This window comes from Notolepis coatsorum (assembly GCF_963971535.1).
Source record: "Notolepis coatsorum genome assembly, chromosome: 11".
Classification (NCBI taxonomy): Eukaryota; Metazoa; Chordata; class Actinopteri; order Aulopiformes; family Paralepididae; genus Notolepis; species Notolepis coatsorum.
The window spans coordinates 110,947,273-110,964,902 of NC_140175.1; the positions used below are offsets into that span (position 1 = coordinate 110,947,273).

The 17,630-nt window shown below is 44.3% G+C and overlaps 1 protein-coding gene across 2 annotated transcripts in view; it reads right to left on the reverse strand.

Moving 5' to 3' along the window:
* Nucleotides 1–17,630, reverse strand: part of pum3 (pumilio RNA-binding family member 3) — a 72,244-nt gene that overhangs the window by 40,072 nt on the left and 14,542 nt on the right. For both annotated transcript variants that reach the window (XM_084324679.1, XM_084324680.1), the window contains exons 5-8: nucleotides 17,242–17,317; nucleotides 11,652–11,745; nucleotides 7,538–7,604; nucleotides 2,161–2,335 (exon numbers count right to left, since the gene is read on the reverse strand). In XM_084324679.1, coding sequence (XP_084180805.1) covers nucleotides 2,161–2,335; nucleotides 7,538–7,604; nucleotides 11,652–11,745; nucleotides 17,242–17,317 — 412 coding nt within the window. The remainder of the gene's footprint in view (nucleotides 1–2,160; nucleotides 2,336–7,537; nucleotides 7,605–11,651; nucleotides 11,746–17,241; nucleotides 17,318–17,630) is intronic.

Genomic DNA, 17,630 nt, shown 5'->3' on the forward strand with positions numbered 1-17,630 from the left:
ACTTTCTTTGTGTTGATTTTACATTAATTCCATGATTTTACTCAAGTAAATATCTGTTCCAAGCTTCGGTCTTCAGTAGAAAAATGCGATTTTTAATCTAGATTAATTACAGAAATCTTTTTTAATCTATTGACAGCACTAATTTATATATATATATATATATATATGTGTGTGTTCCTACCTTAAACACGGTGAAGGTGTTCCCATACAGCTCCTCAGTGTGTCTGTATATATTTATATATATATATGTGTGTGTGCTCCTATACAGCTCCTCAGTGTGTCTGTATGTATTTATATATGTATTTATATATATATTTATATATATATATGTGTGTGTTCCCGTACAGCTCCTCAGTGTTTGTATATATTTATATATACCGTATATATGTGTGTGTGTGCTCCTATACAGCTCCTCAGTGTGTCTGTATGTATTTATATATGTATTTTTATATATATATATATGTGTGTGAGCTCCCATACAGCTCCTCAGTGTGTCTGTATATATTTATATATGTATTTATTAGAGGTGGGCATAGATTAATATGTGTGTTCTACCCAAATAATGACCAGAAGTAAGTCCTTACTTTTTCTTTCCTCCTTATGTTTCTCAGGCCAGGTGGCCCATTACACCATGAGCCCATCTCCCGTTTCCAAAATGCATTACAGACTGTTTGAAAAAGCTGTTTTGCTATGATAATTGGTAATGAAATATCAAAATAATGTTCAATAAGATGTACTTGTGTTTAATAAGTTGTTTTATTCAGAAGTTAACACAAATAAATAATATTACCAGTACAGTACAGTATCTAGCACTCTCAGGAGCAAAACAGAAAGAATCATTTCAAACTTGAACTACCGTACTTTTCGGACTATAAGCCGCGGCTTTTCCCCCAATTTTTCGACCCTGCGGCTTATATAACGGTGCGGCTTATATGTGGACAAAAATCGAAATATTGCTTTTTTTACTGCATTGAAATGTTAATCTGTTCCCTTATTTGCTAAACTTAATACAACTTGTAAATGAGTTAATGTTATTTGTCCGACAGTATTGTGTCCCAATGGGAGTCATTCTCTGTAGAGGTGGGAACTTAAAGCTCAATATAAGAACGGCCATGCACCACCACTCACAGAATTGAGAAAGAGCAATCAATCCGTCAATCCTTTCCGTGTCCGGGCCGGGTGAGGTTTCCCGTGTTGAGTCAAATTAAGCCGCAAGCTCCACTCCTTACATATGGTAATTAAACATTAAAACACATGCGGCTTATAGTCCAGTGCGGCTTATATATGTACACATCATTCAATTTAGCTGCTGCGGCTTATAGTCAGGTGCGGCTTATAGTGCGAAAAGTACGGTATGTGACATGGCTTGAATCAACTGCTCCAGTGGAGTTGCTCAGTGGCCAATGGTGTCAACTGTGGTTGTACTGGGCAGCTCCCAGGTGTGAATGGAACTGTGTGAATGTGAAGCAGGGCGTTCCTGAAAAAGAGCATATGTGCTCAGCGAACCTACCCTGGGTAAATAAAAGGTAAAAAAAAATATATATATATATATATAAAAAAAAAAACGTTTTTTTTTTCTTCGATTAATGCGTTAATTATAGAGCTGGGCCGTTAACGGCGTTAACGTGCTGCGTTAACGCTATACTAGTATCGCGCGATAATATAATTTTTTTTAACCTTTATTTACCCAGGGTAGGTCATTATTTGGGTAGAACACACATGTTTTGAATGCCTTCGGCAGGTTTTTATTTTTTTTTGAGCCATTTTAATCTAGATTAATCTAGATTAAATCCAGGATTGCAGATAGATTAATCTAGATTAAAAAAATTAATCTATGCCCACCTCTAGTTAATTATATTATCGCGCGATACTAGTATAGCGTTAACGCAGCACGTTAACACTGTTAACGGCCCAGCTCTAGTATTTATATATGTGTGTGTGTGCTCCTATACAGCTCCTCAGTGTGTCTGTATATATATATTTATATATATATGTGTGTGTGCTCCTATACAGCTCCTCAGTGTCTGTAATGTATTTATATATATATATATGTGTGTGCTCCTACCTTAAACACGGTGAAGGTGTTCCCGTACAGCTCCTCAGTGTGTCTGTATGTATTTATATATATATTTATATATATATATGTGTGTGTGCTCCTACCTTAAACACGGTGAAGGTGTTCCCGTACAGCTCCTCAGTGAGCATCAGCCTCTGAGCCAGGACCGCCTTGTCGTTGTAGGCGTACTCTATGATGGCGGAGGCGTCAGCGTGACGCAGCAGCTTGAGGACGTGTCCTTTAAACATCGTTATCAACGCTCCAACCAACTCCTTGTTCCTGAGGACATTGAGTTGAGTTTATTTGATCTCGAACCATATAAAAAAACTAAGGCTGTCAAAGTTAACGCACAATTCTGTTAACGCCACTATTTTTTTTAACACAAGATTAACGTTTCAACGGTATCACGCTCTTCTAGACAGGGTTGCCGTCTTAGTCCCGGACTATTCGATTTATGACTAGAACCTTTAGCACAATATATAAGACAATCCCAACTCATAGAACCAATCGTAATCAAGGGCACACAACACAAAATTTGTCTATATGCGGACGACGTAATACTGTTCATGCAAAACCCTAACACCGCAATGCCTCATCTTCTCAAGTTGATTAATGACTTTGGCGACCTATCGGGATTTAAAATAAACTGGCCAAAGTCGGCTTTCCTTCCACTGAACGCCCCTGCAAAGAATACAAGTCTTCCAGAAGAAATACCAATGGTTAAACACTTTAGATGCTTGGGAGTTAAGTATTCCCTACCATAAGCCAAACGGTGAAACACAATTACATAGAAATCCAAAATAAAATCAAATACGACCTCGACAGGTGGTCAAAACTTAAAAACTCAGTACAGGCACGGGTTTCAATAGTTAAGATGGATGTCTTACCTAGAATCAACTTCATCAGCTCAATGCTTCCGTTACCCCCTCCAGATGGTTATTGGAAAAAATTACACTCTTCCGCATATAGATTTATTTGGAATAACAAACCACCACGTATAAAAAGATCCACCGCACAGAGAAACAAAGCCGACGGAGGGATGGCAATTCCAAATTTTTTCCACTATTTTAAAGCGTACCCTTTAAGACCACTGACAACCTGGTTTGAACCCCAAGCATCAGTATCCTGGAGAAATTTAGAAGTAAATATAGTAGCACCACAGAGACTGCAGGACATAGTATACACCAAAATATGAATTAAGCAAAGCGAACTGAAATTTGGCCCCATAATTACACATGCGATCCGGATATGGCGTGAAACACACAAAAAATATTCTAACCCACATAAATGGCATAATCATACTCCCTTATTCAATAACAATGCACTCCTGATTAGAAAACGACCTATAAGATTCCCTAGATGGGAAAAGCAAGGCATACATTCATTAGGAGATGTTTTCAACAAACAGGGTATTTGTAGCTATGATGAAATAGAAAAAAAACTTTCTCACCGGTTCCACATATCTTTTTTACGCACAATTATTGTTATGTTTGAAGTCTCACGGTGTTCCATTAAGGATACCAATTGCACACCACAGATACAACAAATTTTTCTATGAAAGAGAGACATCGAGAGGTTTTGTATCAGATTTTTATCATTAATTACTAACGGCCTCGTATGAAACCCTCCACCTAGACTCTATTTGGAGGAGGGATATACCAGACCTGGAAATTGATTTTGAGTGGCAAGAAGCCTGGGCAAATGTTCGACTTGCATCAAGGAACCCGGACCATCAACAAATCAATCTTAACTATATCCATAGGACATACTTGACTCCTATAAGACTGAACAGAATGGGTCTTAAACAAGACTCCAAATGCTCCTCATGTACAAATGGGGACGAGGGGACATTTATGCACATGTACTGGGACTGCCCACCAGTTAAGATATTCTGGAAAGAAGTGACCCAGCAATTATCAAATCTCTTAACTCTGAATATACCTGTACACCCCTCTGTATTACTGCTGAATGATGTTTTTGGGTATGCAATACATCCACAGCTAAAGAGATTGGTTTTATCTGGTATTACAGTGGCTAAAAAACTGATATCACGATGGATTCAACCGGAATAAATGTTCCGAAAGGTCTGGATCCTTACATATCTCGATGTAATTTATCTAGAAATATCTACAGCAAGAATTTTTAGTCTCAATTAATCCAAATTGACAATGTGGTTAGAAGTGGTGGAGAAAATAAAAGCTAGCATATAATGGTAGTGTCTGGTTAACACTTTAATCGCCATGGGTTAATTTCATAATTTACCATCCCTCGCCAGCTCTATTTGTCTATGGAGAAGTTCCCCTTCTTTGCAGGGCTATAACTTTTTAAATTCTATTGCTACATTGCCATTATTATGGCCCATTCAATGTCCTATATGTATTGTTCAGGGTGTAGCAAAGTTTTTATCGTTTTCTGCAGCTTTCTTCAGAACGTGATTTATAGCCCTAAATGCATTATATTGATGATCAAATACAGTTTGGTAGGAATCTGTGCAAGATGAAAAATTTCAACTGGACGTACTTCTAGAATGATCTACGTATGATCTGATGATGGGCGGGGGATCGTTTATAATTCCGTGGGCAGCGTTAGATGATTCATCCAGAGTGGGTCATATGTTTATCATAGCAGTTTATATGGAATACGTTAGAAAATAACGCTGAATCTTACCGTATGTTCCTCACGCCGTTGGACGATCAGCGTGGAGTAGACGGTTTTCGAATATGGGATGTTGATCCTGATGAACCATTTCCAGGTTGTATAATACTATATACGTCCAAATAACGTTGTTTATTGAGTTAGAGTATGGATGAGCACTTCCTGTTTGGCGCCCCCCTCCCTCTTGGCCGATCTGCCACCAGATGGCGCTCTCGAACCATTAGACAGTTGAGTGGAGCTCACCAGTACATCTCAGGGCTCCGGAAAGGAAATATGATTTCGATGACAGATTTTTGAAATATTGACATTCGGCAGAATGAGCATGGCTAGGAATGACGTCTTAACTCGTCCCCGGCGATCATAGTGTTAAGAGCGAATGAGAATGGATGGATTATCCATTGGGGGGTCCAGGGTGGGGGGTGCGAGCAAGAGCATATGTGTGTAGGGGAATAGATAGCAGGTATTAGTAGGGATGGGTACCTTTCACATTTGAACCGATACCGGTACCGGTACCTATGAATCGATACCGGTACCCAACGGTACCTTTTTCCGGTACTTTAGTCTCAAGAAATTTAATTTATCTACCTCAGTCGTAAAAAGAAAATCCAAACTTCAAATAACTACAATTTCAACAGTTTTCGGCTTGTCATTGCTCCGACTGCTTTGTTGTTGAATCAAGTCAAATCCTAGGTAAGCATATATTGTGCGTGTGAACGTTGACATGAAAAGAAAAAAGTAAAAAAAAAATACTCGGTAGTACCGACGTGTTTCGGTTCGGTGCCTCAAAAGTACCGAATTCGGTACCCATCCCTAGGTATTAGGGGCATATCTTGTATAAGACATTTATTTAAACTGTGATTTAATTTGATGTGCACTGTTAACAATGCTTAAAAAACTATTAAAAAATTTAAAAAAAAAAAATACAAAAAGATTAACGTTTCAATTTTTTTTTTTTTTTTTTTTTTTTTAAACTAGACTTGACTCAGGTGTATTATTGATACTCTCCTTAACACTTTGAGCGCCACGCCGGGTTTTCCTTTTTACCCGCTGAATGCCACCATCGGCGCCAATGTTAACGTTAATATCGCCTAATCTATGTTTTAAATTATGGCTATGTGTCTAATCTGCCCATCGCATTATCAAAGACCATTTTCCAGTCAGTGCTGTCAAGGCAGATTGTTTTTTTATCGCGTCCATTTGAGTCCATTCCAAAATCACTTATGTCATCTGGGAGACGACAGGGGGCGCTTTTTTCCACAATGATAGCCGGCGCCGCTCGGCTATACTCGGGTAGGCTCGGGTGATGCAATATGATTTCAGATCGCCAAAAAAAAAAAAAAAAAAAAGAGAGAAATCTCGTGAGTGGCTTTCAACCACCTATAAAAAAACACGAGAAATCTCGTGAGTGGCACGGAAAGAGTTAACACTTTGGACACCAACAACGAATATACACGTTATTGCCCGCCATGCGTTGTGCGCCAACAACGAAGGAACTCGTTTTTGGGATCAATATTAAAAATGTTCGCCATGGCATTCATAATTCATCCAGCCTCCCTCCGGGACGCAGCTGGACCCTGTTATGATATTGCAACGCCTCAATACCGCCGCCTAGTGGATGTCGGGCGAGTTACACTCCAAGCCAAACCGGAAGTGGCGCTCGGTGCATCTGGGAGAATCCTCCGGCAGTAATATCTTGTAGCGTGGATCTAGATACACACTTGAGTGCATTGGGATCGCTTTCGAAACGCAATAATCAATATGATTTTGGCGTTTATTGCGTCATACAAACGGGAAATGGATCTAGCAGATCGACGTCAAATTATTGGAATAGTTTTCCTCCAGTCTCATCGGCGCACGGTAAGAGGATTCTAACGTTATTTTCAGCCAGATTGTTTATTTATTTCACTGCAATCCATCTGCTCAACGTATCAACCCATACTAAAAAAAGACGTTACTGACAATCAAGGAATTATAAACGACCCCCCCCCCTTTCCTTCACGCATGATGAAGCATAATGTATACCGATCATATACATTTGAATTTTTTAATATAGCGTGTATAGGAAAGAAACGCCAATCGATATCTATATCGATAGCTATCATATGCGTCGGGGCCTATAACTCGCGTTTTAGGAATGACTGCTATACTGTCTAAAAACATACTTATATTCACGAGGGTACTAACACGACAATGTATGAATGAAAAAAAATCTAACGTTCCCACATCCGGAACGATAGATACCCGATGTTGAATGGGCCATAGTAATGTCGATATAGCTATAATATTTAAAAAGTTATAGCCCTGTAAAGAAGGTAAACATCTCCATAGGGTTACAGTGCTGGCAGACTGGGCCTAAGGATGGGTACAATGCATGGCGGCCAATGTGTTAATACTATGTTTGTTTCTGACTAAAAGTGTGTGTAAGAGAGAGATAGCGAGAGAGAGATAAGGAAGGGGCAAGAGAGAAAGAGAGCTGGGAGTGTGTGTGAGAGAGAGGGGGGGGGGGGGGGGGGGTGAGTCCTCAGCCCTTGTGTGACTCACCCGTACATCACTCACCCGTACGGCACTCACCCGTACGTCACTCACCCGTACGTCACTCACCCGTACGTCACTCACCCGTACGTCACTCACCTGTACGTCACTCACCCGTACGTCACTCACCCGTACGTCACTCACCCGTACGTCACTCACCCGTGCGCCACTCACCCGTGCGTCACTCACCCGTACGTCACTCACCCGTGCGTCACTCACCCGTACGTCACTCACCCGTACGTCACTCACCCGTACGTCACTCACCCGTACGTCACTCACCCGTACATCACTCACCCGTACGTCAGCAGCTTCAACACAATGTTCTTGGAGTATTTGCTCTTACTGAGTACCACCATGTCATCTACAACAACAACAACAACAACAACAGTTAAGAGGTTAGAGATAAACATAGTGGCAGAACTACCATCGACGTGTCGTGGTGCAAGGCACTAAACAACACCCACAACTGCTCTAGTGAATACTGTAGAATACCATGGCTGAGACAGATATAGAGGAGAGAGACGGAGAGATATATACACAGAGATACAGATACACAGAGAGAGAAAAATATACACAGAGAGATACAGATTTATATATATACATACAGAGAGAGAGAGAGAGAGAGAGAGATAGGACTGGGCCCGGTTCCTCGTACCTGGCTAACTGAGTTAGCCGGATAATTTTCAGCATAGCTTGACTTAAGCCAGACCTTTCCGTTCCCCGACGTCGGATTGTCTAAATCGCTATGGCAACAGATCAGAAAGTTTGAACCTGGTCGAGGGCAGGGTTTAGTTCAGTTAGCTCGATAACCTGCATGGCCACACCCTCGCAAAGAAATGCAGCTCTCTTTGTGCTTCGTTTTTTTCTAGAGGGGGCTTTTGAAATGTAAAATAATATACCTAAAATGCTGATAATAAATCATATTCAGCATATAGATTTACTTTGTCCTAAATAATGCACGTCATAGTTATACGGATACGGCGCTCGCGAGGTGCGATACACTAAGTGGTTATTTTAATAACGCGGAGCATTGCAAATGTGAATACTGCAGGGATATTTTTAATGAATGAAACCTATCGGGCGTTTGGCTCCGATTAGTTTCATATTCTCGGCTGTGGATGTATTTGCTTAACGGAGCGCCCGGATTGTGTTTCATTCAAGCATAAATTGAAGCGTCTATGCGTGGACTGTGGATTATGAATTACGAGGAATCTGAATCTGTGGATTGTTGAATTGTATCACTGTCACTCACATGTTATTGTGATATTGTAACTGGGATTAAAATGTCTGATGAGATGCGCTGTTTGACGGATTTGAGAAATTGAATGAGCCATTGACATTAATGCATTTGAGAAAATGCATTTATCTGTTCAAGCACTGTTATCTGATGATGAACATGTGTCACTGGTATAAACCAAAGGTTAATCAATTCAATGCATGTATGGATGATGTCCGAAACAGATTAAACCCTGATTAATAGTGAAACTGTATAGCCTCCCTCCAAGCCTCTCTGACACGTTATTTCGGGTCGCGCCTTGAAACTTTGGGAACCATGTATTTATATATAAAGTACATGATACAAGTTTTAAATCAATCAATCAATCAATGCCGTTAGAAAATCAGGATTTCTGCGATCGACATCTGCTGTCTTTTCAGGTTAAGATTAAGATTAAGATTTGTTTATTAAGGACAATGCAAATTAATGAACATCATTTACATGTGTATGCATAACATCATAGCATGATAAGGACGTAAATATGCCGGGAATAGCACAGGGCTAATTTCCACCCGTAGTCCTAACATAAAACAAACACAAAACGGACCATACAACGTTCATTCATAAAAACTGACATCACTGACATGACCACACCAACATGACATTCAGTCAGTACAACATCACTAACATCCCTAATGAGTGCATATTTGGCTGTCTAACAGCCATTTCCTGAGTTGGCCCTTAAAGGTGGACAGGGTGGGACATTCCCTTAAGGGGACCGGAAGGCTGTTCCATGTTCCACTTCCCTTTATCGATAGACAATTTTTGCTGAAGGCGGTCTTTCTAAAATGGACCTCACAATCCCCTCTGGTGTTTGATCTAGTGGCTAATCCAGTGTTCCTTTTCTCGTGGATAAACTCCTTGAGAGGGGGAGGGGCTAATCTGTGCAGGCATTTATATACAAAGCAGGAACTTTTATAACGTCTGAGGTTTTCAAAATTTAAAATTTGATGCTTATCCAGGATTTTACAGTGGTGGTATGAGTACTGTTTCCTGTCATATACCTTCAATGCTCTGTTGTAGAGTTGTTCTATGGGTTTCATGGCTGTGGCCCCAGTAAATGACCAGTTTAGAAGGCAATATTCAATGTGAGAGAAGACCATACAGTGTAGGTATGTCTTTGCGGCTTCAAGTGTTAGGGAGGGCCGTATTTGTTTGAAGTTGGAAATGTTGAAGTTGATGGTGTTCCTCACTTTCTTTATGTGTTTCTTAAAGGTCAGGTTTGAGTCCAAGATGACCCCAAGGAATTTGAAGTGGGAAACAAGTTCTAGTTCTTCCTTCCTTCCCTCCTTCCTCAGGAACACATTGGACCGCTTGATGGTTTCTGGACGCTTGCTAAAGAACATGCACACAGTCTTTTTCGCATTAAGTAGGAGACAGGTGCTGTTTAGCCAGCATTGTACCTTGTCTAGTGCGCATGTGAGCCTAGATGTAATCAACTCTATGTCCTTGCCCTGTGTGTAGATGACTGCGTCATCGGCATACATCTGTACATTGAGTTCGGGACACACATTTGGCAGGTCATTGATATACAGGGAGAATAGCAGGGGCCCAAGGATTGATCCCTGAGGGACACCTACAGGGTTGTCTAGATATGGGGACTTGGCGCCATTGACCGTGAAACATTGTTTTCGGTTTGATACGTAGGATCTAAACCATTCTATTGTAGCAGCTGAGAAATTGAAGTGAGTTAGTTTGGTTAGGAGGATATTATGGTTGACACAGTCGAAAGCCTTGCTAAGGTCTAAGAAGACAGCACCAACATACTTGTTGCTATCTAGTGCACTCTTGACCTTTTCAACAAACTGGCTGACTCTGTTGAGTGAAGGGCACGGAATCCAAAATGCATTGGGTTAAGTGGGGTGGGGCCCAAGTCGAGATGTTTAGTCATGAGATTCGACACCCACTTCTCTGCAACTTTGGATATGACAGGAAGTATACTGATGGGCCTATAATTGGTCACCAGTGCCTTGTTGCCAGATTTAAAGATAGGGGTCACCATGGCCATCTTCCAGGATGATGGAACTTCCCTGGAGGTGATTGATTGATTCACTAGTAGAGTGATGGGTTTAATGAGCGCATCAGAGTATGTTTTGAGGAAATCAGTGTCGAGCCCGTAGGCGTCCTTGGCTTTGGAGCCTTTCAGAGCCAGAATGATCTTTTTCACTTCAGGCTCTGTTATCTCCTCCAGTTCAAAGATGGGCTGGGTGTTGGTTACTGGGTTTGGTAGGATACTGGAGGGGGCAAAGTGTTTGGTGCTGTCTAGAACACTATTTAAGAAGTGTTCGTTGAGGGTGCAGGCCAGTACTGTGGGGTCTTTAACTAGTATGTCATTCACATTCAGTTCTAGGGGGTCTTTTTCCCGATTCTGGTGTTTGCCTAGGAGTTTATTCAAGGTTTGCCAGATTTTTTTTGGCAAAGGTGAGGCGGCCGCGCGCAAAGGTGAGGCGGCCGCGCGCAATTATCCTGAGTATCAAGTCTGGTTCGAATTAACGAGACTGAATCAGCGTTCGAGGAACAGGGAAAGCGCGGATTCAAACATCGGGTTAATTGAATCTGGATAATGGGACTTTTGATCGACTTAGTTGAACCAGGTACGGGGAATAGGGCCCAGAGAAAGAGAGAGAGGACTAGAGAAAGAGAGAGAGGGGGGGGACTGGAGAAGGAGATAGAGGACTAGAGAAAGAGAGAAGGGGGGGGGGACTGGAGAAGGAGAGAGAGAGGACTAGAGAAAGAGAGAGGGGGGGGACTGGAGAAGGAGATAGAGAGGACTAGAGAAAGAGAGAGGGGGGGGGACTGGAGAAGGAGAGGACTAGAGAGAGGGAGAGAGGGGGGGCTGGAGAAGGAGAGAGAGAGGACTAGAGAAAGAGAGGGGGGGGACTGGAGAAGGAGAGAGAGGACTAGAGAGAGGGAGAGAGGACTGGAGGAGGGAGAGAAGACTAGAGAAGGAGAGAGGACTAGAGGAGGAGAGAGGACTAGAGGAGGAGAGAGGACTAGAGAAGGAGGACTAGAGGAGAAAGAGAGGACTAGAGGAGAAAGAGAGGACTAGAGAAGGAGAAATGGGACTAGAGAAGGAGAAAGAGAGGTGGATTGGGAAAAGATGGAGATGCACAGACAGAAGCGGTCACCAACCTTTGATTTCCTCAAACAGTTCTCGTCTCTGCTGGTGGTTGCAGAACTTGATGTAAGACTGGAGCACTCTCACCGAGTCATGAGCATACACAATCTGGAGAGAGGAACACAGATAAAGAACCAGCGTTTCCGTTAGACGGTAATTACCGGTATTTGACCGGCAAAATCTTTTGAAGTCCGACATATATAATCTCTCCGGTCTTAATGTCCGGTGAAAATAATTCCCTGAGTCTAAGCACAATTTTATTATTTGAATTGTATTAAAATAGGCTAAAATTAAATAGCCTATGCGATGAACGAAACAATCATTACATTTGTTTCATCATTGCTTCTAATAATGACAACGACGTTGTCAGCGAGAGCTTAGTGCTGGGTGTGCGAACTTTTGTGAAGCTGCAGAGCCGGAGCATCAGCAGCACAATGCAGTACTCCAGCAGTACTCCAATTCAGCCATTTTCAATTCAATGTTGGGTGGGGGGCGCTGCTGTGCGGTCCCCAGAAAAGAGCCAATAACAGCTGAATCTGCTGCTCTGCAGCGCCATACTCTCGCAAATAAGTCATTGGGAGGTGGAGAGAGAGAGTCGTCACGCAAACCCACGATAATGTTGCCGTCTCTCTCTGCCAAATTTCTCAGTTCTTCGCTTGATATAATTAATACAAATGGCCAATATAACGGAATTCGTTAGCTCATAAAAATGTGATTATAACAGACTGTTGTTTATTAATGTCGGGCGACTGCCCACAGACACCTATTTGATTTAAAGTCGGCAGCAGCACGAGTCTCGGGACTTATTTTATTTGGAATATAATGACTTTATACGCAAAAGTAGCCTAGTTTTAAGTAAAAATATTATAAATCTACATGCCTTGATGATGTCATTCTTTTGTTTTGTTGTCATTCTTTTGCCTATCAATTGTTTTTAAGCTCAATAAACTCTGACCGGAATTTCTCTCATTTGACACTGAGGCCGGCAACAATTTTTTCTAACGGAAACCCTGTAAAGAACCCAGTTCTAACTCAGACTAAGGGACATAAACTAGTTCTACTCAGACTAAGAGACACAAGCTAGTTCTAACTCAGACTAAGGGACATAAACTAGTTCTACTCAGACTAAGAGACACAAGCTAGTTCTAACTCCGACTAAGGGACGTGAGCTAGTTCTACTCAGACTAAGAGACACAAGCTAGTTCTAACTCAGACTAAGGGACGTGAGCTAGTTCTAACGCAGTCTAAGAGACACAAGCTAGTTCTAACTCAGACTAAGAGACACAAGCTAGTTCTAACTCAGACTAAGAGACACAAGCTAGTTCTAACTCAGACTAAGGGACATGAGCTAGTTCTAACTCGGACTAAGGGACGTGAGCTAGTTCTAACTCAGACTAAGGGACATAAGCTAGTTCTAACTCAGACTCGTGAGCTAAGAACGAAAGGTTATCCTATAACCTAGTTATATGAATACTGGCTGAGCGTCTCGCTCTTCGCCATAATGAGATATCTCTTATCTCCAGCACCTACTGTGCTCATTAACAAAACAATGCACCCATGCACCTGACCAGACCCCGCCCCAGTGTCCTCCTATAAGACACCGGACATGGTCACACTCCCCCTTCCTCTGGAAAAAGTTTCCATCATAGAAAACCCAACCAAGGGACCTCAGGGCGCTAAGAGCGAGACGCTCAGCCAGTATTCATATAACTAGGTTATAGGATAACCTTTCGTTATATAGCATTACTGGCCTCGCGTCTCGCTCTTCGCCATAATGAGATATGGGGCAGAGCAGACGCGTGGCCCAACAAGTGTACCCCCTGAGGACCCGCAAGCCCTACTACCAGGGGGGAGGGGAGTCCCGTCCACCCGCCCGTCCTAATGAAGGGGGGGGGCGGCAGTCAACTCCACCAAAGTGCAAAAAAAGAGGGAACCAGAGACCCCTAAAAACGCACAGCACAGGCGGGACCACGTGTGACACATCACCCCATGGCACACACCCACACACCCCTGCTAACCCACCGAGAGGCAGGACGCAAGGGAGGTCCCAGATCTCAGAACCGCCTGGGAGACAGAACCCCCAGTCATGTCCATGAGGTAAAACCTAACGAAGGGACCCGGGGAGGACCAGGAGGCCGCAGCACAGATGTCCTCCACCGAGGCCCCCCGTAACAAGGCGGCAGAGGCCGCCACAACACGAGTGGAGTGCGCCCTGACACCCCCAGGGGGGGCCAGCCCAGCCAACGTGTAGCAAAGGGCAATGCCCTCGCACAACCAATGTGACAGGCGCTGCTTGGACAGTGCCTTACCAGCGCGAGGGCCACCGTAACAAACAAAGAGCTGATCGGTAGCCCTGAGGTCCCGAGTCCGACTGAGGTAAACCCCCAAAGCCCGGACGGGACACGACAGGTGAACGCTCGCCTAGAACTCACCAGCGTGAGGAGGCGGATGAAACGCCTGAACCACAATACCCCTGGAGCGAAAAGAGCTCCGGATATTCTTTGGCACGAAGACTGGATTAGGCCTCAGAGTCGCACCGCTATCGACACGAATCAAGGTCCTGCGCTCCCGACGTATCCGCTCCAACAACTGAGCTATCAGATGTATGGGGGGAAATGCGTACAGAATCCCGGGCGGCCATGGATACATCGAGAAGGCATCCACCCCCAAGGGAGGATTGTCCCCCTGACTGACCGAAAACCATAAGGGGCACTGGTGAGACTGTCTGCTCGCAAACAGATCCACATGGCTTCCCCGAACCGGTCCCAGACTCGTCTGACTATGTCTGGACGTAGTCCCCATTCGTCGGAATGTGGGCCGCCCCGTGACATCGCATCCGCGCCCACATTCCGCTTGCCAGGGATGTGGAGTGCCCTCAGGCTGTGCAGATTGAGAGACGCCCATAGCCAGAGCTGTAGCCATATGTGATGGTACTCGCAAAGCGCACCCGCCGCCACTTGGCGCTGGTCCGCTAGGAACTGTAGATAGGCGGCCCGGTCCCACCCGCTGTGCGTTGCCAACCTTGGACCCGCTAACCGCGCCAGCAGGGCGTTTCGTGGAGTCGGGATATCGGACCCTGACACTACCCACGAGGCAATCGCACCCAAGGGGGGACCCCGACAGAAAGGGCCGGTTTGATACGGGAGAAGCTGACATCATACTGGGTGACAAAAGCTCCCCCACTGAACACCTCGCCAGCATGGATTGCTGAGGAACTGTTCTACAGCTGGACATGCAAGGTGTGAAGTCCCCACACTGCCCGATAGGGTGGGTTCCTAGTAGTGATGCACGATATATCGGCCGCCGATATAATATCGGCCGATATGGCAGTTTTTTTACACATCGGTATCGGTCCGATATCAAGATAGGGCCGATATTCAAAAAAAACAAAAAAATTATAGATTTTTTTCTTTTTACATGTTTTGGCCTTAAATAGTTTCAAAATATCAGTCATTTCTGAAAATAAGTTACAAAAGTAAAAGAATTATGCGTTTTGGAAAATAGCTTTTTATTTGATCATCATAAAAAAGTGTTTTCTATACAGAGATATCGACATCGGTAAATATCGGTATCGGCCAGAACAGCAATATTGATATCGGTTATCGGTATCGGCCACAATTTTCACATCGGTGCATCACTAGTTCCTACACACCGTAGCCCTGCAGTGATATTACTACCACCCAAATCACGCGAGCCTGCCAGACCACTGCCGGTCTTCCGGGAGTGGGAGGCACTAACGTGATTCCCGGCCTGGCGAAGGTCGGGGAAACCCGCGCTGTGCCTCAAGAGGCCTCGAACCTTTATAGTTGACAGACGTAATACCAGGCTCACCAACCGCAGAACGCGTGGCGAGGGAGCCATTTGACAGCACAACATTCTCACGGACAGACCCAGTTTTAGCCATCAACTGGGTGTCAGCCCCTGTCCCCATGAGAAGCGAAACGTGGGGCCGCTTGCGCTTCATTGAAGGCATGCGGCACGCAACCAAAGGAAACAAATCAGAGCCCTTATCCCGCTGGTGTTGGGGGGGGGGGCGACCGGAGAGCGAGCTAGACACAGCTAGACAACGACGTTTATTTAGGGCGTGCTCACCTAATGTAGCCGATCCCTCGGCCGCCAAGGCTGTCGGCCTTGCGGTCACCTGTTTTTGTTGTGCCCAGGGTACCTCAGGCGGGGGAAACATGGCCGCTGGTTGAGGGCCTCGCCAGTCGTTGACGAGGCCGTGCTCTCACCTCTGGCTGCATGGTGCGAGGCGGTGTGGAGCCCAGGTCAAATACCGCCCGCATTTCCGCGGAAAGACAAAAGAGTCCCTCCGCGGAAAGAGGAGCCCTAAGGAGAAGAAACCTTTCCTCCATCCCCAAGGGAAGACTGCTCCAACCAGAGATGCCTATTAACAAGTGTTGATAGCATCCTGATCCTCCCTGTGGTTATAGCTTGCGACTGAGTTAAGATTTCTATAACCCCAAAAACATGCGCAATGTTTTCGGCGTCGGCTGGCCCTGCAGCCCCACTACCCGACAACAATGTGGACAGAAAAAGTCAACTGAGCAATGACATTGGTCGCTGCTAAATTCCATCCTGTGGCGTATAAACATCATCAGCCCATACCGCCACCTGCCGGGCCGACTCGCCCTCAGGGGTCGGCTTCCGGGTGGGACACCGTTCAACCCTGCCAGGGCAAAGGATCGATGCTACCTGGCTCTCAAGCCAGGGCACACCTGCCTTGCGCCCTGTTGTCAGCCCATTCACCCATAAAAAGGGTAAATAAGCCTCAGCAAAACCCCCCACATTAGCTACCGACTGACCTTCATCAATGAACCGGTTAAGAGGAGGGAAAAGTGGTGACAGCCCATGGCGGGGAACAAAGGAACAGTGACCCAGCATCGTGGCATTAGCATTAGCCGCGCGCTCCAAGATAGCTGGGAAAACATCCAACTCAGAGTCATGACGACAACGTTTACCCAGATATCCTACCCCCTTGCGCCAATACACAACTCGGTTGTCTCACGGGACAACGACCAGTATCACAAATGCTAGCATTGATGCCTGGTAGCGCAGGCCCTACCTGTGCGCGACCTAGCCCGACAGCTAGCCGCCGCGCGACGTCCCTCGGTCCGCTGTCACGAGACGAGGAAACCCCAGGACAGGCCCGATGCGCTGTTAGAATGTGCCGAGAAGATTCCAGGGGCTGGAAAATCTCCGGCGAAAACCCAACATTGTTCAATCTCTCTCTGCATTTCATAACAACTAGTTCATGGAGTGCACTGCAGCGTCCATGATGGAAACAAAAAAAGAGGAAGGGGGAGTGTGACCATGTCCGGTGTCTTATAGGAGGACACTGGGGCGGGGCCTGGTCAGGTGCATGGGTGCATTGTTTTGTTAATGAGCACAGTAGGTGCTGGAGATAAGAGATATCTCGTTATGGCGAAGAGCCAGTAATGCTATATAACATTATAATGCTATAATATGCTTATGCTATATATAAGTCCCAAATAGTAACAGATAATTCAACCCTGCCACCCTTCTAGAATTTACATTTAGCCGACACTTTTATACAAAGGGATAACAGCGCCAGCAGAGGGACAGACTTCTGGAGATACTCACATCTCTGAATTTGCCACGGAACATATCCGATAATTCCATTATCATTTCATTTCTCTTTTCCTTCTTCATGTCTTTTCTGTTGACAAAAAAAAGAAACCTCAGTTAGATACAGAAGAACCATGACATCTTAAAAGGGCATTTAAAAGGATACAATTAACTTTTAAATGCTGTTTTTATAGAAAAACAATCTGATCCAATATTTATGGCTTAAAACCAATTTCCGACAATTAGTGACACTTTAAATAAACAAAATAAAATGTCTTGATTCAGAAGAATTTGATCATGGATGAACAAAACTTTCAATGCGAATGGTTGATTTGAATTTCAAGGACTTTTTGTAAAAATAATTGGCTGTTTTCAAGGAATTCCAGCCCTCTACTTTTTTTTGT